Raw genomic sequence first — 22856 nt, 5'->3', positions numbered from 1 at the left:
TCTATGGTATGGTCTCCTTGATGGCTCTGCAAAGCCAGCCCGCTGGGAAGTTTTTGAGTTTCCACAATCTAAAACTCACATTGGTACAAATTGCGGTCTCACACAACTCATTGATTAAAAACGATAACCGCCCCTGAAAGGGCCGAGACCGATACCGAGAGCGAAGCGACACCATGTGTGGAGACACAAGCTGGAACCTTAAGAACTAGAGACAACCAATGCCCTCCCGCGTCTCTTCGCAAAACGGCAATTCTCGAGGGCGATGACTCGTTAGTGCGGTTCTCAGACCACCACAGTTCACAGTTGCGTCGGGTCTGGGTCTGGACAAAACTCGAGGATGGCTCCGGTCGTTTCGTTGGGGGACCACAGGGCTGAGTTGGGCTGCGTTGGTGTCCCCCCGGTACGACGGCCTTTCCGACCATGCCGCGTTGTTAACCACTCTTTGCTCCCTCCCCCAATCCAACTTGCATCTCGCTCGCTCTCCCGCTACAGAATGACAAACCTCTTCCTCGGACTCGCAAGACGAACGTCAAAGTGACAAGCAGACGTTCCCGCAAGGCGTCTAACGCCCCCATCCATCATCGCCGCCAGCCATGGCGAAGCTCCCGAGCAGCCAGGTCCGCCGGGTCGATTCCGACAGCTCCTCGATCAGCTGGTGAGTTGACTTCCAGCGCCCTCTCTATCTCTCTCTCTCGCGGCCATCTCGATGTGGTCTCGCGCATCGTCGTCATGCAGCTGACGATCCATTGTCCCGCCCTCCCCACAGGGGTCTCGACTACCTCCAGGAAGAAAAGATCGCGCCTCTGACCTGGATCGAGTCCCCCGTGTCGTCCGCCGACGAGGACACGGGCGAGATCAAGCTGTGCGTGCGGCACAGCGCCAACACCATCGAGCTCTTCTCGGACCTCTTCTTCGTCGCCAACCTCGAGACCTTTACGCAGACGCACTCCATCACCAACCTCGGCAGCCTCGCGGCCTACCTCGGCTTCTTCAGCATCATCTGGTTCACCTGGTTCCAGATCACGCTGCACGACGTGCGCTTCTCCATCGACTCGGGCTACGAGCGCATGTGCAAGATCCTGCAGTTCCTGCTGTTCGTCGGCTTCGCGCTGGTGGGGTCCTCGTTCAGCCCCGGGACCAAGGAGCACAACAATGCGGTACGGGGTCTTCTTCTTGTCGCTAAATGTTATTGGCGTTATCGGCATTGTCAACGTTGCCGTGGCGGAACACTCGGGAAATCTCCTCGAAAGCTAACGAACTTTCAGAACTTCCAACTGCTCTGTAACATCCTCTTCGCGACTCGCCTGCTGCTCGTCGCGCAGTACTCTGTCGCCCTTCACTTCGTCCGCAAGAAGACAAAGGCCCTAAACTGGCCCCTCTCCCTCACCATTGTCCTCTTCATCTTCTCCGGCGGCGCCTTCTACTCGATGACACCGGCTTTCTCCCCCGAGTCCGGCAACGGCCTGGGCATCTACTACGTCTGGTACATCATCCTCCTGATCGAGATCGGCATCACCCTGGGACTTTCATCCATCTGGAAGAGCCTCAGCTTCAAACACACACATCTGACGGAGCGCATGGGACTCTTCACCCTCGTCATCATCGGCGAGGGCGCCATCGGCGCCACCAAGACCGTCGGCATCATCATGGGTGACACAGGCCTGCGGCTCGACGCCTGCTTGATCATTGGTTGCACCGTCTTCATCCTTGTACGTAGTCGTCGTGTTGTCCATCCATGCTATTCCTTCCGAGCTTTCCGTGGTTCTTGGACTTTCCCCCTTCCGCTAACATGGACCAGATGTTCTGCTGGATGCTCTACTTCGACAACCCGCCGGAGTGCAAGTTCGGCACCGTCCGCCAACAGATCTGGGCGGCGTTACACTTCCCTTTCCATCTCGGCATGATCGGTGTTGTGGAGGGGTCGCAGCAGATCGCATTGGCCTGGCAGGTCCTCAGCTACTTCAGCGACTTCTTCCGAGATGTGCGCAAAGCATGCATCACCGAGAACCAAGACGGCCTTATACTCGCTGAGTCCATCACCACCTCATTCAAGAACCTCAAGATGCCCGACAGCGCCGAGACGCGCAGCATGATCCCCTTCATATACCAGGAGATTTACAACATCGGCAACATCACGGGCGTCTGCTCGGCGGCCAACACGGCGGGCGGCGACTCCCTCTTCCTGCCGGACGCGTTCCGGTCGATGACGAAACGCGTGCTCGGCGTGCTCTTCGAGTCGTACAACGGCGTCAGCTCGCCCACGGACGAAGACGTCGGCGAGGTCGCGCAGCCGGCCTACTCGACCGTCTATATCTACTACTGGTCCTCGTTCCTTTTTGTCGTCGCGTCCTTCGCCATCTTCATCCTCATCACCAGGCACAAGGACCGGCCCCTCAACATCTTCGACAAGGCCGCCATCACGACCAGAGGCTTGGCCGCTCTGTTGGCCGTCGGGCTGGCCGCCGGTGCGGCGTCGGACAAGTTCATCTTCAGGTATCTTGGGAGCGGCGCCACGTTGCCCACTGTGGCGTTGATCTTCTTGGCCATCTTGGCCATCGACCGGTACACAAAACACCTGAGCGCCAAAACCCTAAGACGCAACATGACGGAGACTACGGAATCCTGGGAGAGGGCTCTGGCAGAAAGGGGCATATCAGAGGCGTCGTTGGTGGTTGGCAAGGCTTAGTGCGCTCCATCCTTCTCTCTTACATTCTCTTCGTCATTGAGCCGTGAGGACACCTCAGTGGATCGTGTTCATCACTCCAAGACGTGTATTGCAGTCCACGCACCTGGCGATAATGCCACAGCACGAGGCGAAGAACTGGTTATATTTTCCGAGCTCAATTTACCCTTCGTACAGTACTATCACTAACCCAAGGCTCGTAAGTCTTGGAAGTCGGGGTTGATTAGACAAATAGACGTTTCTATGGAGCCTCTCACGTAGCAATCTAATGCAGTTAATCACCAGCATAACCCGCGATTGTGATGCCTGCACTGCGCGCCTGCAAGTTTGCTGGTGCCTGAAGAGGCCACCTGAATCGTGCATGCGGCACATTCATCTTGCTCGTATCGAGCGGTTAGTGGTTGGAGGCATACGCAATAATGACAACGGAGTTAATGCCCAAAACATCATTGATCCAGTAAACTCCGCAATGATGCTGAAACTGAAACGACATTGACATCCGCAACACCCCAACGACCTTCCAATCTTGTCGGTGGTCCTTTCACTGGCAGAATCGTTATCAAACTACGAGTGACGGCAGCCTAGTCGTAAATCAACTTCATTAATGGGTGAGACTCTCGCAACGAACCTGCAATTGTTGTTCATCAATTATTGAGCAATCAACTCAGTCCTTCACTGTGGTTGAATCGCTGATGCCGAATCTCACAATGTCTACCCGCCACCCACCCCGAAAGCCGCCGGTTTTCACCATCACACCAACAGACATCATTACCGACATCAACCGCCTCATCTCAGCATCCCAGGCCGCCCAGCTGGCCATCACAGACTCCGTGACAACTTCCAACGCAACCTACGACAAAGTCCTCCTCGCCCTTTCCCGTGCGGAAAACGCGCTCGCCGCGGTGTCCACCCTTCTCCTCTTCCACAACGCCGTGTCTCCGTCCCCGGAAGTCCGTGACGCCTCTGCCAAAGCCCGCAGCATCCTCCGCGAATTTGAGCTGGAATGCTCGATGAACGAAGACCTTTTCCGCCTCGTCGATGCTGTTTACAACAACAGCGGCGAGGTCCAAGGCCTGGAGCCCGAAGCCAGAAACTATTTGAACAAGAAACACAAGGAGTTCGTCAAGAACGGTCTGCGCATCCCGGCTGGCCCCAAGCGGGACCGGTTCAAGGAAATCCGAAGCCGCATCGAAAGCCTGACGTCGGAATTTTCCAAGTCACTGGCCGAGGCCGATGTCTCCGTCTGGTTCACCCCCGACGAACTTGACGGATACCCGCAAGACTCGCTCGCTCGTCTCGAAAAGGGAGAACCCGGGGGTGAAAGCGAGGGTAAGCTACGCATCAGAATCCCGAACCACCTCACCCTCGTCCTCCGGACCGTACGCAACCCCGAAACTCGGAAGAGGGCCCGCCTGGCCTTCGAGAACCGTTGTCCGGAAAACGTCGCCGTCTTCCGCGAAGTCGTGGTCCTCCGCCACGAAGCCGCCCGTCTCCTGGGCTACACCGACCACGCCTCCCTTAGCGTCGAGGACAAGATGGCCGAGTCTCCCCGGCGCGTCGACGCCTTCCTCTCCTCTCTAAGGTCGAAGCTGGCCAAGGCAGGCGAGGCGGAACGCGAGACTCTTCTCCGGCTCAAACAGCGCGACGTCGAGGCCCGAGGCGAGACCTTCGACGGCCGGCACTTCTTCATCTGGGACGTACCGTACTACAGGAATCTCCTCTCGCGAGAGCAGTACTCCGTCGACCACGAGACAATTTCAGAGTATTTCCCCCTCCAAGCGACAGTCGGGGGAATGCTGCGCATTTTTGAGCACCTCTTCGGGATGGCGTTCCACGAGATTGAGGGCGACGAGAGGGATCGTTTGTCGTCCACCGGCAAAGGAGACGACTTGGTCTGGCATCCAGACGTCCAGATCTTGAGCGTGTGGGACGCCGAGAGTGAGGGCAGCGGGTTTCTAGGGTATCTCTACCTCGATCTTTACCAACGAGACGGGAAACGCGGCAGTCCCGCCAACTTTAGCCTAATCCCGGTATTACGTTCTACCTTCGAGGCCTACAAGATATTGCTCCATACTGACACCCCGCGCAGGGCTTCACTAACCCAGACGGAAGCCGCACGCATCCGTCGACGGCTCTGATCTGTGCCTTTGCCCCTCCCCCCTCTGCCCACCGGCCAACCCTCCTCCGCCATTCCGATGTCGTGATGCTCTTCCACGAGCTGGGTCACGGCATCCACGACCTCGTCTCCCGCACGCAGCTCGCACGGTTCCACGGGCCCATGGGCACCGTCGTCGACTTTGGCGAGGCGCCGAGCCAGATGCTCGAGAACTGGTGCTGGACGCCGACCCAACTGAGGGGGCTCAGCCGGCACTACTCGTACCTGTCCGAGGCGTGTCTCGAGGATTGGCGGGCTCGCGTGGGACAAGAGGATGCGCGGCAGCCGCCGGAGAAGATCCCGGAAGACGTGGTCGAAGGTCTCATCGAGGCTAGGCATGGCGGACAGGTGCTGGGCACGCTGCATCAGCTCCTCATCAGTATCTTCGACATGGCCGTCCATCAGCTTGCGGGCCAAGACGCCGTCGAGAGCGTTGACTTCACGCAACTGTGGAACAGGCTTCGTAGGGAAATCGTCCCGACCGATGACCCGTCCGTTTTGGGCGAGGGCGACGGGTGGGGACACGGATACACCAACATTGGACACCTGATGGACGAATACGATGCTGGGTATTATGGCTATTTCTTGTAGGTTTGGTCGTCAACTTGTCCAAATTTCGTAGCAGGTTCGTGGCTAATCGTTTTCTCTTACAGCTCCAAGGTCTATGCCCAGGATATCTTCACCAATGTTTTCAAAGAAGGTCCCATGAGCCAAGGAGCAGGCCGCAGGTACCGCTACGGCGTGCTCGAAAAGGGAGGAAGTCGGCCTGAGATGAAGACGCTTACGGACTTTCTGGGGCGCGACGTCCGGATGGAGCCTTTCTATGAGGACTTGGGGTTGACCGTCTAGATGTACGGAGTAAAACATCGTGGTATGTGCTATGTGGTCGGTAGTTTGACCTAAGGAAGAGCAACGACAAGATGGCTGGTTCCAGCCTCATCTCTCGCATGCATATTTGCTCAAAATCCACGGCCAACCATATAAATGGGTGGACCGAGGCTATCGGAATCCTTCGCGCTCCCACAGGGTCCTTACTGAAAAAAAGAAGAATCTTGATTCATGGAGTGTGTCAACGTGTGGCCCCTGTGCCTTGGTCCGGCCTGTATGCAAAGCCATGGTGAGAGGTGGATTGTCGAAAGATGGACAAACGGTGACGCTGGTTCGGCGACGTAGGGGACATGACGCCACAACGGGCCCTCAGGCGTTTGTATGTGAAGCAGTGATGAAAGAAATACGGCCCTCCTGCTACCCGTCTTCTGGGTCGGGCGATTCATGATGGATCCGAAGAAAATCGGTGACAGCAAGACCAACTCCGAAAGAACGTTACATAACGCGGGCTGGAAGATCTCAAATCATCGGTTTCTATAAGGCAACACGCCCCCTTTCCGGACACACCCCAATTCCCGCAACGTCAATCCCACCAAACCATAACAGAACCTACTTATTTATAAATATACTATATGAAATTGTTCTCCTGGCAGCCGTAACGGTCTGGCAGGGTGAATGGGCTGGAGGCCACGGCAGCATGGAGCGGCTTTGCGTGAAGCTGGGCTGACAGGCCAGCGAGGGGCTGCTCACCTACACTTCTGGTGCGTATTGAGAAGCAGGAAACGTAAGAAGCAAAAGACAACAACAAGATAAAAGCAAAGGACAGGTTCAATCAAACATTTCTCTTTGTAGTTAAACGGTCTTTCATAAGGTTTACTGTGTTTAAGACTATATAATGTTTGGACAGGTGAATCTGCACCTGCTGGGAGTTGATGACTGCTTTGGCGTGTGACAGAAGTGACTGATATCCCATTAACCGCGGCAATGCCCTGGTCTCCACTTTAAATTTCACTTTTCTCTGTACTACATCTACACACTGAAGGCCACTAAATCTTACCACTAAGGCTGCTGAAGCTTTAGGCACCTAAAGCCTTGAGGGCTATTAAGAGACCTTAGCCTCGGCTTGATTTCATTGGATTTCCCCGCATTTTGTGGCGGTGGTTGATGATTGCATAAACATTTACACTGCAATTTTAACCTCCCCTCGCCCTCTAAGATTCATTAGTCATCAACTGTGATCTACGATGATTGGGCAAACGCATATCAACAGTCACAGTTGCTGGCAGAGCAATAACGGCTGGATGTAGGCGTCACAACAGAAACGTTGTGTGCTACAGTGTCTGGACGGATATAATGTCTCGAATTATATTCAATTTATGCACCTAATTTTAAACGATTCCTCACTCAGGCGAAACGCGTCTGTTGACTGCGACAAGCTGGTTTCAATAGGCTAGCAGGACTGCCGCTGGCAATTGTAAAGAGGAAGAGAAGGGTTGGGGGGTTGGGGGGTTGGGGGGGGGGGGGGGGTATCAAATAACTTCTAAAACCTTCATAAACCCCAAGGACGAAAGAGGTAGAGGCACTATGAGATTTTAAGAGCCAACCGACTAGCAGTTTCCTCAGTTATGATGATGAGACCCTCACCTAATCGCGGAGGAAGTAAATACGAAGTTCCAGGAGTCGGGCCTGTTTTGCGCCCTACTCCTCCCCCTCCTTTCCAGTTTTCTTTTTGTTGATAACCTGGAAAATGTGACCAGTGCTACGACTCTGACACAAGCCAGGGAAAATTGATGGAGTTCTCGAACAGGGCTGTGAGATGCGCATTTAGCCAGGCTATTTTGTAGCGCTGCTAATAGTTCCAGCCCTAAGTGCCGAGCCTCACAAGGATGTCATTTGCGTCAGTAGGGCCCAGGCACTTATCACAACGGGCTGGCGGTAGGGTTCCAGTCTCGTCAAGACCTGTGTGGATGTAGATGTGACTAGGCCCGAAGCCCTTGGGCTGTGTTGAAAACGCAGTGGGGAAAAAACGCCACCGTGCCTCCAATTGCATGCCGTAATTCCATTTTCCACAGCCCATTCTATCTACATATGAAAATAGGGGTGAGCCTGAGGCTTCCTTATTCAGCGAGGCCGTCGGTACGGGTTAAGAATGCTGTGAACGCCTCGGGTGCTGTGCAAAAGTTCCCCGGACGTCTTTTGTGCCCTCAAGCATAGCAGTTCAGTTGCTCATTGGCCCATTGTCAAGACTGGCAGACGAATATACGGGATTGTTGGCTGGACGCCCTAAGCCTTTGGGGGGGGCTAAAATTGCTGTGAATTCACCGACGCTCTTCTAGGACACAGAAACCATATGCTATTTTTAGTGGTGGGCAAAGCACTTATGCTGTGTCCCCTGTTTTTCTCTACATTGTGTACCTGTACGACGTCAAGGGGGACTGCCTTGGCCATATACCTTAGTCCTCCACTCCTTTAGCTAAGCATTCCCGCCATGGTGTTGTAGTAGTTCAATCTTCCCCAGCCCGGGGAACCGGAATAGATGTGGACCACCGTCGGCGCGAAACAGGCCCCGCAAGTCACGAACACCGGCCGAACCGGTCCCGCCGCCGCCGTCGGCCATGCCCATCGTCGAACCTGATGCCATCCCCGCCATGATCACGAAACAGCGCAAATATGCATCCCCTCCCCCTCCCCAGCTTGTTCGGATTGGCCTCCCCCTCTCCTGAAGCTGAATGAGAAGGGCTTATCTGCGTTCGAAGATGATCCCCCTTCAGAAAAGTGCCGAGCCATTAGCGCCCCCGAACTTCGTGATGCAATTCCATCATCCCCCCTCCCCCCCCTTCCCCCTCCTCTCCGGATGTCGCGACCAGTGACATCCTCGACGTTGGCGGACGGCGACGGTTCATCCGCGACTGCTTTCCCCGCACGCGAGTGCCGATGGCGTGAACCGCGGGATGAATGGCTCCAATGCTCGCCATCCCCCGCCGATTGACGCGATGGCTTGCCCGGGGAGGGGGGGGACGTTTATATCGGCACGCAACTCCAGCCCCCTCTCTCATGTCCGACGATGCAGTGCTGAATCGCAAGGACATTTCAGTCGCACGAAACCAAGCAACTTGAACAAGAAGAAGAGAACAATCGAAATGTCTACCACGACCACGGAGATCCAGGCCGGCGCGGCGCCCATCAAGCTAACGTTGGCCTACGACGATAAAACTCATGACCAGGTAAAATTCAGAAACAACTCCGAATCGATTTCATGTACAACAAGAAAAATACAGAGAAAAAGTAGGGGCTGACAAAGATTCAACAGTACAAGTATTCCCACTACCTGCCCGTCTACGACGAAGAGTCATCGTTCCCGGCGCTGGAGCCGTTCGAGTTCAGCGACCGCGGGCTGGCGGCGGACAGGGAGAAGCCGAACCTCCTGCCCAGGGATAACACGGCAACCACGGCGAAGAGACTGACGCCGGTCATCGGGACCGAGATCCGGGGCCTCCAGCTCTCGCGGCTCGACGAAAGGCAAAAGGACGAGCTGGCGCTCCTTGTTGCGGAGCGCGGCGTCGTCGTCTTCCGCGACCAGGACTTCAAGGACATCGGCGTCGACGAGCAGAAGGATTTTGGACGCTACTTTGGGCCCCTCCACATCCACGTACATCTCTCTTTTCTTCTATATTCCTCCCATTATTGAAACGTCGCTGACCAAAAACCCGCCCCACCAAATCAGCCCGGGGGCGCGCATGTCAAGGACCACCTCGAGCTGCACAACATCTATCTGGGCCCGGACAACGAATACCGCAACCAGAACAAGAGCAACAAGCTGTCGACCATCGGGTACCACTCGGACGTCTCGTACGAGCACCAGCCGCCCGGCGTCACGATCCTGACGCTGCTCTCTGTGCCCGAGACGGGCGGCGACACGGCATGGGTGTCCCAGACGGCGGCGTACGCGCGACTCTCACCGCCGATCCAGAAGCTCCTCGAGGGCTTGAGGGCGGAGCACAGCGGGTTTCCTCAAGCCGACAATGCGCGGAGGGACGGGAAATTTGTGAGGAGGGAGCCCGTCAAGTCGGAGCATCCCATCGTCCGCATCCATCCGGTAGGCGATCTCTCCAAGACTGCCCAAGTCGTTTCGCCCTGCTTACAGCACATATTGTCAGGCAACCGGCCAGAAGGCATTGTTCATCAACCCAGGCTTCACAAAGAGGATTATCGGACTCCGGGACGAGGAGTCGGACGCGCTGCTGAAGCTGCTTTTCAAGGTACAGCGGATTGAACGAAACGCCCGTCCCGCCTTACAGAAAATAGCGCTGACGAATCTCACAGCACATCAACCATGGACAAGACTTCCAGGTGCGCGTCAAGTGGGAAGAGGGCACAGTGGCGCTGTGGGACAACCGCGTAACGGCGCACACGGCCATCTCGGATTACAACGTCCACAACCCGCAGGAAGGACTGCGGCACGGGTTCAGGATCACGACATTGGCAGACAAGCCAACTGGGGCGAGCGGCCTGGGATCCACGTGGTGAGTGGCATCACAGCATTCGGTCCGTTGTACTTGGGCCGCGTAGCTGTTAGCCTTGCAATCTGTTTGAGTCTGGAGGTATACAATGTAGGTGGGCGGGACAGGTAGGCTGTGACAGTGATATTGGGACCGTGTCGAGGCTCCCTGGGGGAGACAGGGACTGGCATGGAAGCTTCGGAAGTGAAACGGGAAGACAGATTGTTGCGGGAGGAAACTTGGCGGGGCCATGCGCTCCCGCGACGTTTTAGCCAGTAAGTGCCGGCAGCAAGCGGACACCGGGGGCGTTGCTGGAGAAGAAGGCCGACCCGTGCGTTGCTTCGCCTGGAGTTGTCTCGTGCATAGCAAATGGAGAAATGCGCCGTAAAGCGACCGAGGAAAAGTGGACAGACACGATCATTGTGAAATACTTGTCCAGCTGTAACATGGCATGTTGATCATCGTAGAGAGAGGGGGGGAGGGGTTGATGCAGCGGTATGGCAAAGTTGGGCCATGGGCAACGCGTTGGATGCCGCTGGGTGAGGGTGGTAATGGCGCCAGCATGAGGAAAATAGCATCTGCTTATCGAGCTTCGATTTCTTGTCCAAGGTTCCCGCTGTTTCTTTCGTGGTTTGAATTGTTAGTTATCGACGCGGCGCGTGATGGCAGTGGAAAGTGGGCAGCGTTGTGTCGAACGGTCGAGACGCCGAACCTCGTGTCCGGCCGTGATGAAAATACGGACCACGGCCACCGCGATCGTGTGTGGCTTCTCCTCTGGAGGAACTATGGAGACTATCTGGCCGAGGCCCGTTGGGTTGGGCATCGCCGAACCCCATGGGAGGCTCATGACCGCTCACGCGAGCATCAAACCCGACCATGGCGGGGGACAAACGGGGTCCAGACGGCGTGTCATGATGATGTGATTGGCGGCAGCGGGACAGAGGCGGAGGCCGAAACAGCGGAGGCGACAAGGCGGGCCCCCTTTGATTTGCGTGTCGTTCCCCGGAGAAGGCCCCGAAACGGACCTTGCACTAGATAAGAACAAGACCAGAGCAGAACAAAATCCGGGTGCCCCGAGGGGAAGATGGTTGTGTGGATTGCGTGGAAGTCTCTGGAGCAGGCTGCAAAGTGCCTCGGACGGCGACCGACAGACAGCAAAGGGGTAGAAAGACTGGAGTTTTCTGGAGAATATCTGGGGCTTGGCTGGAGACGTTAGGGGTATGAGGAGAGAGAAGGGCCGAAGAGAGACCATGGACGAAAACAGATGGACATTGGGAGACGTGAAGAAAAATGAAATAGTGCAAAAAATCAGCTGGCTGCAGGCGCAGGTATTTTGACGACGTCATCGGGGGGCTTATTTTTTCCCATTGGGTACGAAAGGCGGGTCTTGGTCGGAGACCGGAAGAGGATTTTGCAGGTGACCTGGCAAAGAGGGAAGGAGAGAAGGATAGAAGGGGGGGAAAGAGGAAAGGACTTGCCGAAAGCACGATGAATGATGACAGGGGAGGCACGAGGCAAGGCAGGGACGGACGGAAGGGGACGCTGGTGGTTCAATCAAGATTTCTCAGGCTCCGTTTAGGGAGAGCTTGGCCATCTTCCAAGAGACACGCTCGACTCGTCGCCTTGTGCCTTGTGCCTTGGCTACTGGCCCTTGGCAATGTGTTCATCGGGAATCCCACGGAATACAACAGTTGTAGCAATAGCCCGCCCGATAGGATAGACAGAGCAGGCCCCTCCAACCTTGGCACAAGACAGACCCGATCCACTCGGGCGGGAAGCTGCTTGGCGGTGATTGGCGATGATTGGCGATGCGGCGCAAAAAGGGCTGCAGACGACACCACACCCGACCCGACGAGCCGCGGTAGGATTCCGTTGTGTGGTGTCTTCTATGTGTCCGATGCCGACGGATGTAAGGGTTCTCCTACCTACATTTACCTGTAGTTGTATCCGCATACGCTCTAGGCATCCGTGCTTGAAGCGGTAACAGTTTGTATCCCAGGATTATTGATACATGACACATGTGTCTTGTCCTACGACGCCTGTCGACAGAGATGGATGCTTTGATTGCCCCGTTGCAGAATGTGACGATGGCTTCCTTCCAGAACAAGAATCAATCCACAGCAAGAAAGTCTAGACGCGGCCCGAAGAATTTTGCTACCCAGACCCTCGGCCTGGTCTACTAATGACCCCGTGGGAAATGGGCGCTCTGGGGAGAGAAGCGAGCGAAGGAACAGGAACAAAGGGCACCACCTGGACCCGGCTCATCCGTTGCACCCACCCTCACTCAGTCTCTGCTCGATGTACCTCCTCGCTGCGTTGCCATACAAAAGCTACCCGCCGGGGACGACGTTCAACATCGGCCTTCTCCCGTCCTTGTCTCTCCTAGGCAGGTACAGAGTACATACCTTGCTTCCGCGCTTTCACCCACTTACATCATCCCGCACCCCAGTCCTTGTTTCCACGAGATCCACTCACCATCCCCCACCAACGTCATTCAATTCTTCCTCGTCTTCCCCCACATGGCTGACTGGCTGGATGACTGACGGACTATCTGACTGACTGAGCAAACCCCCTACCTAGGTACCAACAGCTTTCAGAACACAGCCCAGATTGGCTCTTCTGCCCAGACCTCCTTCGTCTCCACTGTTCCCGGAATCCCATGCCCAGGATTGTCATCGGCATCCCCAGAGCCGCATTGGTAATCCGTCCTCACCTCACGCCCCTCCCCCCCTTCTCACCCCAATGGCACACCCGCTCTAATCCCATCTCCATGTTTTTGTTCTCCTCACAGCTACGCAGAATTCTCGCCCTCTTCTGGTCATCCTACCCAAAATGATGGGGAACGGTCCGATTCCTCGGCCTGGAGACCCCAGGCCCCGGACGGCAACATCTCGGTGCCTTTCTCCCTCGTCCAACGGAAACCAGTCCATGGTCCGTCCCAAGTCATCCGACACTCGACTCTCGGTCCTCTCTTGACGTCACGCCCCCCGCTATCAAGACACCCCCTGCCGCCATCGCCAGTCTTCCAGCCTTTCGGTTCTCCCCAGCAAATCGTCTTGTGTCTGTTTTGCTACGGGACCACCGTGTGGGGGGTGGTGGTGCTCGGGGCTTGGGGCTTGTGTCGTGAGTTGATCGACCGAAACATACATATATAACACTGCGAGACGTGTCCCCCAACATTGCGTTCCCATTGTCTCGGACGAACCATCATCGACATCCTTCCTCAAGCACCTCACACCCAACTTCCCCCCTCAACCCTGGAATATCGTCGCCCACCATGGGTTTCTCGACGATCGAGTTCGACAAGTACAATCCTGCCTCGGAAAAGGCAAGCGATGCCCGCCAGGACCTCGCCCACCTCGACTACTCCCCGCTGAAGCGCATCACGGGGCGGTCATGGGCCATGGGCATCCTCGTCTCCATGGGCGGCATGGTGTAAGCTGGAGCTCACAAAACCCCCCTACTTACACCCTATAGATAGAGTCACTGACACCCCTCCCAGCTTCGGCTACGATACCGGTCAGGTCTCCGGCTTCCTTGAGATGCCCGACTTCCTTGAACGCTTCGGCGAGCGCGGCCCCGATGGCACCCCTCATTTCAGCAACGTCCGCTCCGGTCTGATCGTCGGTCTCCTCTCCATCGGCACCCTCATCGGCGCCCTGTGCGCCGCCCCCATCGCCGACCGCTTCGGACGTCGCTACTCCATCTCTTTCTGGTGTGTTGTCACCTCGATTGGCTTCGTCATCCAGATTGCCGCCGAGAGGGCATGGGAGCAAATCATGATGGGCCGCTTTGTCGCCGGCCTTGGTGTTGGCGCCCTGAGTCTCATCGTTCCCATGTTCCAGGCCGAGACTGCACCGCCCTGGATTCGTGGTGCTCTTGTCTGCGCCTACCAGCTCCTGATCACATTGGGTATCTTCCTTGCCGCCTGCTTCAACTATGGTACCGTGACACACCTCGAGAACAGCTCTGGTTCGTGGCGCATCGTCATCGGTCTTGGCTGGCTGTGGACCCTTATTCTTGGAGTCGGAATCCTCGCCTTCCCCGAGACGCCTCGCTTCGACTACCGCATGGGCAGAATCGAACGGGCCAAGAGCACCCTCTGCCGCGTCTACGGCGCACCAGAGAACCACTACAGTATCCATGTTCAGCTCGAGGAAATCGAGAGCAAGCTGCGCGCCGAGTCCTCCATCAAGGGCAACGCCGTCCAAGAGTTCACCGGCATGTTCAAGGCCCCCCGCATGGCCTACCGCATTGCTCTGGGATGTGCTTTGCAAATGTTCCAGCAGGTATGAATCATCTCCCACCATCACCCCCTGTCCTACAAACACTAACAAACACTTCCCGACAGCTCACTGGTGCAAACTACTTCTTCTACTATGGAACCACCATCTTCGCCTCGGTCAACATCAACTCCTTTATCACGCAGATCATCCTAAACTCCATCAACTTCGGAACCACCTTTATTGGTCTTTACATCGTCGAGCATTTCGGACGTCGCAAGTCGCTCATCACCGGCTCTATCTGGATGTTCGTGTGCTTCATCATCTTCGCCTCCATCGGCCACTTTAGCCTCGACCAGGAAAACCCCCAGAGCACTGTCGGTCCCGGTATTGTCCTCATTGTTTTCGCCGCCCTGTTCATCCTGGGCTTCGCGACTACCTGGGGTCCCATGGTAAGCTTTGGACCTGCATACATAAGCCCGCATCAGACACTAATTCCATCCAGATCTGGACTATCCAAGCCGAGCTTTTCCCATCCCGCTACCGCGCCAAGGCTATGGCTCTCTCGACGGCCAGCAATTGGATGTGGAACTTCTTCATTGGCTTTTTCTCGCCCTTTATCACTGGGGCCATCGACTTCCGCTACGGCTACGTCTTTGCCGGCTGCAACCTGGTCGGTGCCGCCATCGTCTACTTCTTCGTCATCGAAGGTCAAGGCCGTACCCTCGAGGAGATTGACACCATGTATCTCGAGCGCGTTGCCGCCTGGAAGAGCACTCAATGGGTGCCGCCTTCCGCCGAAGAAATGCATCGCATCCGCAAGCAGGCAGGCACCGAGTTGGATGCCAGCGCGAGTGACACGGCCATGCATGGCGAGAAGAGCGAGGGACTGCAGCCAAAGGGCGTCAACGGCACCTCCCACCAGGAGAGAGTCTAATCATAATGTCTTGGCATTCGATACCACGTGGCGTTTTCTCGTTTTGCAGCCACAATTGGGTCTGCGGGAAGTGGTGTATTTACATGGAGATTAGCATGGCATGGAGTTGAGGCATATTGAATCGATCAAGAAAGATCACATGATTTCTAGCGTTTATACCAATACCAATTCAATATTATACGCATGTAGTGAAGCATAAGTGCTTCGTCGGCCACTTGAAATAGTATGAGCCACACACACGTCTACCTAGAGAGAATTTTGACCTAGTTCTTCGATTGAATTATATATTCCAAAGAGACATGCATTTTTGTTATTTATTTCCTAGACCTGTAATGCTTATTACAAAGGTATGTGAACCCTAGTTAGATGGGACACTTTGACTTTACCTCGTCCAATCCGGCAAAGTGCGCCGTCAGCCATATCTCATCAGTACTGCAGGCCTGTCAGTCCCTTCGTTGGCTGCGCACCCAAACAAGACTCGACCTCGTGAGGCCAGACCCCCAATGGACCGCAGAGACTTTCGCTTCGAGCCACCATGTCGTTCAGGTGCAGCCGGATCATCCGCCGCTCCTAGATCAGACGATCTGGGTGACCAGGGTGGGCAGGGAACAGGACCCTGCAGAGTGGCCCTGATGAGTGATTCCTACATGGGAACAGCGTCCCCTGCTTGTAGCTGCTGATTGCTGGCAACATCAAACAGAACTCGGAACTAATTCCATGGAATCCGCGGAAGCGGAAACCTTAAAAATTTATAAAAATAAAAAATAAAAATAAAAGGACGATCTGCTGTGTTCTCCGCTACTCGCGAGTCAGAAGTCTATTGCTACGTCAGTGAGGGGACATCGTCGGCGAGGTATTTATCCCAGGCGTCCCCGGCTAGGTTTCGATATCTTGTTTTTTTTTTACATCATCATCATCTTCCAAACCTCCAAAGATTTCAACTGAAAACTTCCAAGCCCTGCTTTTTAATTTGTTTCAAAAACAATCACAGAACTTGTTCCCTCAAGCATCCTATCCAGAGCCGATACAAACCTGCCCAAGATGACTGCCACTCTCACCGTTCTCTACCCCAACGTGGCCGGCGCCAAGTACAACTTCGACTACTACATCAACAGCCACATGCCCCTGGCCGCCGCCAAGTGGAAGCCGTCGGGTTGCCTGAGCTGGACCGTCGCCAAGTACCAGCCGGGACCGGACGGCGCGCCGCCCAAGTACGCCTTCGCCGGCCTGATCCGCTTCAGCAGTCTCGAGGCCATCCACAAGGCCCTCGCCTCGCCCGCAACCCTCGAGCTCATGGAGGACGTCCCGAACTACAGCAACCAGGAGCTGCAGTTCCTGATGGCTGAGGACGCCGAGACCACGGCTGCGTAAGGGGGAGGGGAGGAGTTGTGAATCACGGGGAACGGGGCGGGTAGCGGATGAGTAATGATGAACAGGGTGATCATGGTGTGGAATCTATTCAATGAAGACTTTTTTTTTGGGCATCCCGACGTCTTTGCTGCTGTGAGGCCTGTGGCCACTGAATGCGATCTCACAACACGCCACGATTTCCATGATGAAGCGGATAACAAGTATTCTCATCTGGACTTTTGACTCGTGGAGATAGTACCTATGTGTCTTGGATGTAATGAACAGGAGGCTGGCAACCAAGTGCACTGGGTGGCTAAGCAACCTTATCTTCTTCAACTCTCTCCCTCTCTCCCTCTCTCTACCATTGACTGAACTATTAGTACCAAGTGGAAAACCCGAGTTATGAGTCTCTTAAGTGTGCTGTTTCGTTGTGTAGGTTAATCAAAGTAAATCCCTGATTCTGTGGAGGTGCCGAAGATCCTTTCCCCTCCAGATTGTGTGTCTCCCGAATGTTGAACTTTTTCTTTCTTTCTTGGACGGTCCTCTACACCCCCTGTCGCCGCAACTATGAACAATGACGTAGCCAACTTCAAGAAGCCTTTAAAAAGTCCAATCCTGGCAGTTTCCTGTGCCTAAAAGCCTGTGGGAAGCTCAGAGTCTTAGTATAGAGTCTAATCTGCTTGTTATTTGCAACAGGACACTGAGAGTGATATCTTGCCTGATAAACCTTTAAGCGCATAGGCGTGCGCATTAGATCAAGTGTCCACTGCGCGTTTATGATCCAAAAGATTTATCAACGCCGGCAAGCCTGCCCCACACTGCTGTCAACACTGCTGTCGACACTGCTTAAATGCTTAGAGGTACCAGTCAGAAAGCTGTCCGGTAACACTGCAGCCTGACCAAGCTGCTAGGAAATGGTGTAAGGCAGCTTCTAATGGGGCTAGTCTGGAATAGCAAGAGAGGGTTACCTAGATTTAAGCTTGGTGAACTAGACAATGGCCTCCCTGTTATGCTCTTTATTAATACACAATCTTTAGAGTTATTCTCTAGAAAGCTGTTTAATCCCTACTAGTGCCCATAGCATTCCTGCAGGTGCTGACTATCCAGAAACTACACGCAAGGATCATTCATGCAAGGCCGCCTCCTCACAGCCCTAGCAGGTCACTAGAGATAGACAAAGACAGTCCCATCGACGTACAGAAAGGGTGGATAGGCGATTAGGAGGCATGTTATTAGCAAATAAGGACGTAGAATCAGGAACAGCTGCAGATAAAGTCGCCCAACTTAATAGCAAGCTGTTGCCAGGCACAAGGGGCGGCGGCTGGTAATGGCGGCATCAGACCAACAAGAATATCCCGACAAGGGCGAACCAGACTGAGTAAGCGGAAGAGTCACAAAGCAAGGCTTCGGATCTTTCATTCGCTGATCGAATGGGGGATGTTGCTAGACGGGTAGACTGTTCTAGGCTTTCAAGGATTCGCTTCCACATCGGGGTTCTACCGTCCTATCCACTCGTCGACTCCGGTCCCCGTCCCCCTCTTCCCACCGCCAAGTCTCGGGCGCGAATAGCGCAGGCGGCACAGCACCGTCGTCGGAGCAGCTCATTCGACGCGGACGATAAGCGGCGCCCGGGGCCGTCGTTCCGCGACTGTCTGGGAGAGACCGCATCCCCCCCCTCTCCCCTCCTCTCGCTCCTCTCCCCACCTTTTTACCCTGCCACACTTCCTTGATATGCTCCAAGTGCCGGGCGTGTCACAACTGATTCCATTAAGGCGCAGCTTACGCGTTCCCTTTTCTGCCGTGGTCTGACATCCTGCCTCGTTTCTCCGGCGTCCAGACCTCCCCTCGTGAATCGAGAGGCCACCCATACATGTTATTAAAGCCTTAGAAAGCGCCCCGGGTAGCGAGCGACAACGTCTTTTGGGACTTCTAGAACAGCAAATATTATTAGTACAGCACAAAATCCCCAGCAACGATTCATATTGGGGACTAGAAATACAAGAAGTCATCAACACACCCCGTCATGTGGAAGTGGAAGAGCAAGTCCCACAAAGCCGACGAGGACGTGTCCGGCTCCGCATCCTCATCCGGCCCCGCAGCCGCACCAGCCTCGACCTCGGCCCCTCCACCGGCCTACGGCGCAGTTGCCCCACAGCGCTCCGGGCCCGGACCCCTTGATCTCTCCGCTGCCCTCGGCGCCGTGAGCCTCGGCCCCACCCCGCCCCACGGCACTGACCCTACGGAGGACACCTGTCTCGCCCACCTCCGCCTCCTGACGGCCTTCAACCGCCTTAAGAACGAGACGGGGTACCGCGACGGCCTGTGGGAGATCTGGGACTCGCGCGCAAAGATCGCCAATGCCGGCGGCGGCAACGACAAAGCCGCCGCCGCCGCCGCCACCGCTGCAGGGACCCTGAACCCGGACGTCCTTGTCAAGCTCCGCGAGAAGCGGTGGGCAGTCTATGTTGGCCGCGCCGTCGACCGCTATGCCGTCTGGTGGCGGAGCTTCGTGCCGGACATGCTGCTCGAGAGGGACATGGTCGACCCGCCCGAGGAGAGGAGGGACCGATACGAAGGGTTCCCAAGGTCGGAACCCATGGTCTGGAACGCCGACATGCTTCCCCCGCTGGGTAGGACACGTCCTGCTTCTTGCTGGCGATCTTAAACTGACGCAACGTCACGCAGATGTATTGCTTGTCTGGCACGCACACATGCTCAACCCAAGAATTTACCTCGAGGTATTCAATCCCCAACCCCCTCCCCTCACACACACATAATTGCAATCATCATCGTCGGTGCCAGACCACTCACTAATGCTCACAAGGACTGCCTCCGCTATGGCCACGGCGCCGTCTGGGCGGCCGGCATGCCCTGGCCCGTCGTCAACCAGGCCATCTCGGGTGCGACCTTTGACTATGTCGTCTCGGACTCCTGCGTCGCGCAATGGGAGGCCCGCACGAGCTTCGCCTGGTGCAACGAGGACGATCCAGACACCAAGGAGATCCGCTGTCCCTCGTGCCAGACGATGGTGTCCGTCCCATGGACGACGTGTGGCCAGCCAAGAGACTACAGCGGAACCAAGTGAGTGCAACGCATCCGCCGACAGCCCCCTCCCAGCAGCTGGGATCGCGAGCCCAGTCCCTAACATCGCAACAGACGCCCCGGCATCGCAGGCGAGGGCTACGCAGACGGTCACTTGACCCAAACCTGCCCGTCCTGCTCCGTCACCATAACCCACGAGTCCCTGCGCGCCGCAAAGTTCCGCAACGACATCCAGGCCTCCGTCACCTCGGACCACGCCATGCCGGGCACGATCCTCGATCTCCACACCGGCCTGCCGAAACCACTCAAGTATGACTCTGACAACAGCAATTCGGCCGGCTGTCCCGACCAGCTCTTCCCCGCGCGCCTCGCCCGCCGCGGCCTGCTGGCCGAGGTCGTCGAGATGCTGAAGCCCGGCAGCAAGGTGGCGCCGAGCATGATGGTCGTCCGTGACAACATGGAAGAGAACTTCACGGGCAAGTTCGCCGACTCCAAGAACCTGAGAGAGGTGATGAATCGTCACGGTCACAAGAAGGTGACGGATTTCCGCCTGAGCTTGGACGGGAGGCGGCAGACGCGGAAGATGATGTCGCGGTACTGGGAGAACTCGTCGCCTTTTGCCATTGATCTTGTGGGCTGTGTCATGAGGCAAGGGACGTTTACCGAGAAGATGTGCAAGGTGAGATGCCCTCCCGCGCGGTCCGACCTACCGTTGAGAGCCCATGGTCCTTCTTCATAAAGACGAGGTTGATTTCCCCCTTAAGCTCAACTGGCTGCACTTCCCGACGGCCCGAAATCTTATGGCCGACCTCCTCAAGAAGTACACCCGCTTCGTCGAGATCATCGCCATCGCGGCCGCGACAAAGGACAAGGTTGCCGTGCCGACGCTCGACGTCGACCTCGCATGGCACACGCACCAGCTCTCTCCACAGTCCTACTTTGTCTTCACGCTCGCCAAGACGAGCGCTTTCGTGGACCACAACGACAAGGTTGACGAGGATAGGCTGAGCACGGCCTTTGAGTGGACGAGCAAGACCTACCAAGAGAAGTATGGCGAGGTTTACTCCCAGTGCAAGTGCTGGTACTGTGAAAGTAAGTGTTTCCATCACCCACCATCATGCAAGCCAGTGACCCCTCGGAATCAGGGCTCTCTCGTGGCTTCCGAGACCAAAGTCGTCTTCGCTGGTCGGCGGACTCCGGTCTTATCCTCAACATGATGACTGACAGCGCATTCGTTATCTTTAGCTGTCAGGGTGATGGCGTTGCCGGCGACCAAGATGTTTGGCATAGGCAAGGAAGAAAAGCGTAAGCACAACCCACCTGCACGCAATCTTTTGCACCCCCCCTCCCCCGGCCATCTTCCTCATATGCTGTGTGTGACACTATTATTGTCCTACCACACACTTACTTACCGAACCCCTGCCTTGACGCAGTCCTCGAAGCATGGCATGCGGCCGCCAAGGCAAACAACGTGCCAATGCCTCCTATGACCGAGTCGGCGCACGTCTCGTCGCACCCGGCGGTTCACACCAACGAGACGACAGCCCGTCGAGCGACCACTCGTCCGATACGTCTCGAGTACCGGAACAGGCTGGAGGAAACGCACTCCAAGGCGCGCAAGAGGGCGACCAAGACGTTCAAGGCCGACTCCGACAAGCGTATGGGACCCCGGGGCGAAGACAGGACGTCTTTCTGGGGGAAAGACGTTGAGGTCGAGGGGCCCTGGGCCTCGAGCTTGGCTGCTGTCACAACGAGCGCCATGTATCCCGCGCCGCCGGGCTTCGCAAACATGGGGCCCGGCTCGGTGGGCAGCTGCGCGACGGGAACATGCGGCGGAGCCACTGGGTGCGGCTCCGAGCTGCTGGGCATGTGCACAGCCGGCTGTGTTGGGGTGAGTCCTCCCCTCCTCGTTCGGTCGAGTTTCACCACGTTCTGCGGGATATAACGTCCCATGTCCTCTTCTTATCATCGGTACCGAGGCATCTCATGGTCATGACGATTTACTGACACGTTGAATAGAGCGGCTGGTTTGGCGGAAACGCCGGATGTGCAGGAATGGGCGCAACGTCCGGTGGTGTGATGCTCTAAAGACACATTGATAAGCTGTGACCGGGATGAGGGAGCTTGGGCCCCAAAGTTCTGTCTGTTTATTCTCCATTGATGCCCGCGCGGGCGTTGAAGGTCGTGGTTATCTGCCGCTTAAGCTTAATCGGATGGCAAGGTCCGATCGGAGGTCGGTGTGGGCTTGCGTCTCTGTCATACTGGGGAGATCCGCTCCGCGCGAGTAATGGGATGCCCGACCTACGTCCTATGGGGACGGGTTGACCCTTTCGAGAGATGGGCGGAAACTCAGTTTGGATGGTCAAGCAGCAGAACGATGTGTACACCGCTCCTGGCCGACGATCACTATCAGAGGTTGCTTGGCTGTCGTAAAAGCAATCCAACCAGCGTTCGAGATGGCTTTCCCCGGGTTTTTGTGTCTGCGCCAACCGTGACACGGATCTACGCTTCCCGCCCACCTGCCTCTATTCGTCTGGCGTGAGACATTGGGCTTCGTTCTTGTGCTGCCAGCTGCAGCACGAGATGGTCAATCTCTGTGCGCTGAGAGGTTGCTATCTTGGTCGCCGCGCAAGACAGGCTTCCACTTGATCACGCATCGTCGGCAGCTGGTCCCCAAAGAGGAAGGTTCGTGGAAGACGCTGTGCGCTATTGTCGAAGGGAGTCGGGACTGGACATGGAGGGGAAAGGAATTTGACGTGCAGCGGAGATGGCAAGACCTGGTGGCCCCAGACCATGTCCCCTCTTTCGCAGGTGATTGACAGGGACCGATAAGATAACGTGCCGATGCCGAGAGATATGAGTGGCTGGTCGTGGATTCGACCCCGAGTGGGTTGAGAGAAAAAGAGAGAGGGAGGGAGCGGGAGAGTCAGAGGGGAGGGGGGTGGCCCGTCATGCGTCGGCATTGATCATGGAGGATGGCAGATTACCCCGCCAATGAGGACAGAGATAAAGGCCATACACGGTCGTCAGCTCGTCTGCTGGACCCTGGGGGTCACCCCTGCGAAGCCTTATGAGACGTCTGCTTCGAGTCGTACTGCGGTCGGCCGAGTGTCCTTTTTCAGAGAAGTGCGCCGTTTCA

The 22856-nt window shown here is 56.1% G+C and overlaps 7 protein-coding genes across 7 annotated transcripts; 6 read left to right on the top strand and 1 right to left on the bottom strand.

The window, feature by feature from the left end:
- Window positions 1-593: 593 nt before the first annotated feature.
- Window positions 594-2686, top strand: CDEST_03700 (Putative Low temperature requirement A; the record flags this gene model as incomplete). The annotated part of the gene is made up of 4 exons (XM_062919859.1): window positions 594-655; window positions 767-1157; window positions 1266-1709; window positions 1799-2686. The coding sequence occupies 4 exons, from the start codon at window positions 594-596 to the stop codon at window positions 2684-2686; spliced, it is 1785 nt and encodes a 594-aa protein (XP_062775910.1).
- Window positions 2687-3375: 689 nt separating this feature from the next.
- On the top strand, window positions 3376-5687 carry CDEST_03699 (Putative peptidase M3A/M3B catalytic domain, neurolysin/Thimet oligopeptidase, domain 2; the record flags this gene model as incomplete). Its single annotated transcript, XM_062919858.1, has 3 exons — window positions 3376-4713; window positions 4773-5425; window positions 5492-5687. The coding sequence occupies 3 exons, from the start codon at window positions 3376-3378 to the stop codon at window positions 5685-5687; spliced, it is 2187 nt and encodes a 728-aa protein (XP_062775909.1).
- Window positions 5688-8362: 2675 nt separating this feature from the next.
- Window positions 8363-10622, top strand: CDEST_03698 (Putative TauD/TfdA-like domain, taurine dioxygenase TauD-like superfamily). The gene is made up of 5 exons (XM_062919857.1): window positions 8363-8890; window positions 8977-9315; window positions 9391-9762; window positions 9824-9925; window positions 9990-10622. The coding sequence occupies exons 1-5, from the start codon at window positions 8618-8620 to the stop codon at window positions 10191-10193; spliced, it is 1290 nt and encodes a 429-aa protein (XP_062775908.1). The 5' UTR covers window positions 8363-8617; the 3' UTR covers window positions 10194-10622.
- Window positions 10623-11196: 574 nt separating this feature from the next.
- On the bottom strand, window positions 11197-11511 carry CDEST_03697 (uncharacterized protein; the record flags this gene model as incomplete). The annotated part of the gene is made up of 1 exon (XM_062919856.1): window positions 11197-11511. One exon carries the CDS (start codon window positions 11509-11511, stop codon window positions 11197-11199), a length of 315 nt encoding a protein of 104 aa, XP_062775907.1.
- Window positions 11512-12681: 1170 nt separating this feature from the next.
- CDEST_03696 (Putative major facilitator, sugar transporter, major facilitator superfamily) lies at window positions 12682-15588 on the top strand. Its single transcript, XM_062919855.1, has 4 exons — window positions 12682-13600; window positions 13668-14454; window positions 14517-14840; window positions 14894-15588. The coding sequence occupies exons 1-4, from the start codon at window positions 13443-13445 to the stop codon at window positions 15323-15325; spliced, it is 1701 nt and encodes a 566-aa protein (XP_062775906.1). The 5' UTR covers window positions 12682-13442; the 3' UTR covers window positions 15326-15588.
- A 648-nt stretch (window positions 15589-16236) lies between these two features.
- CDEST_03695 (Putative EthD domain-containing protein) lies at window positions 16237-16715 on the top strand. Its single transcript, XM_062919854.1, has one exon. The coding sequence runs from the start codon at window positions 16367-16369 to the stop codon at window positions 16694-16696; it is 330 nt and encodes a 109-aa protein (XP_062775905.1). The 5' UTR covers window positions 16237-16366; the 3' UTR covers window positions 16697-16715.
- Window positions 16716-18698: 1983 nt separating this feature from the next.
- CDEST_03694 (Putative Glycine-rich domain-containing protein) lies at window positions 18699-21805 on the top strand (the record flags this gene model as incomplete). The annotated part of the gene is made up of 8 exons (XM_062919853.1): window positions 18699-19305; window positions 19361-19413; window positions 19500-19756; window positions 19832-20396; window positions 20482-20809; window positions 20963-21022; window positions 21151-21608; window positions 21737-21805. The coding sequence occupies 8 exons, from the start codon at window positions 18699-18701 to the stop codon at window positions 21803-21805; spliced, it is 2397 nt and encodes a 798-aa protein (XP_062775904.1).
- Between the last annotated feature and the right edge of the window lie 1051 nt (window positions 21806-22856).

This window comes from Colletotrichum destructivum, chromosome 2, assembly GCF_034447905.1.
Source record: "Colletotrichum destructivum chromosome 2, complete sequence".
NCBI classification, from domain to species: domain Eukaryota; kingdom Fungi; phylum Ascomycota; class Sordariomycetes; order Glomerellales; family Glomerellaceae; genus Colletotrichum; species Colletotrichum destructivum.
This window is presented reverse-complemented; position numbering and strand designations above follow the sequence as displayed.

What these genes read in the sequence shown, in the direction of transcription:
- CDEST_03696 (XM_062919855.1), top strand. Translation starts at nt 13,443, where the DNA reads ATGGGTTTCTCGACGATCGAGTTCGACAAGTACAATCCTGCCTCGGAA. An exon ending in GTCTCCATGGGCGGCATGGT is followed by an intron (nt 13,601 to 13,667) that starts GTAAGCTGGAGC and finishes CACCCCTCCCAG; the next exon opens with CTTCGGCTACGATACCGGTC. An exon ending in CGACTACCTGGGGTCCCATG is followed by an intron (nt 14,841 to 14,893) that starts GTAAGCTTTGGA and finishes AATTCCATCCAG; the next exon opens with ATCTGGACTATCCAAGCCGA.
- CDEST_03695 (XM_062919854.1), top strand. Translation starts at nt 16,367, where the DNA reads ATGACTGCCACTCTCACCGTTCTCTACCCCAACGTGGCCGGCGCCAAG.
- CDEST_03698 (XM_062919857.1), top strand. Translation starts at nt 8,618, where the DNA reads ATGAATGGCTCCAATGCTCGCCATCCCCCGCCGATTGACGCGATGGCT. An exon ending in TTGGGCCCCTCCACATCCAC is followed by an intron (nt 9,316 to 9,390) that starts GTACATCTCTCT and finishes CCACCAAATCAG; the next exon opens with CCCGGGGGCGCGCATGTCAA. An exon ending in TGCTGAAGCTGCTTTTCAAG is followed by an intron (nt 9,926 to 9,989) that starts GTACAGCGGATT and finishes CGAATCTCACAG; the next exon opens with CACATCAACCATGGACAAGA.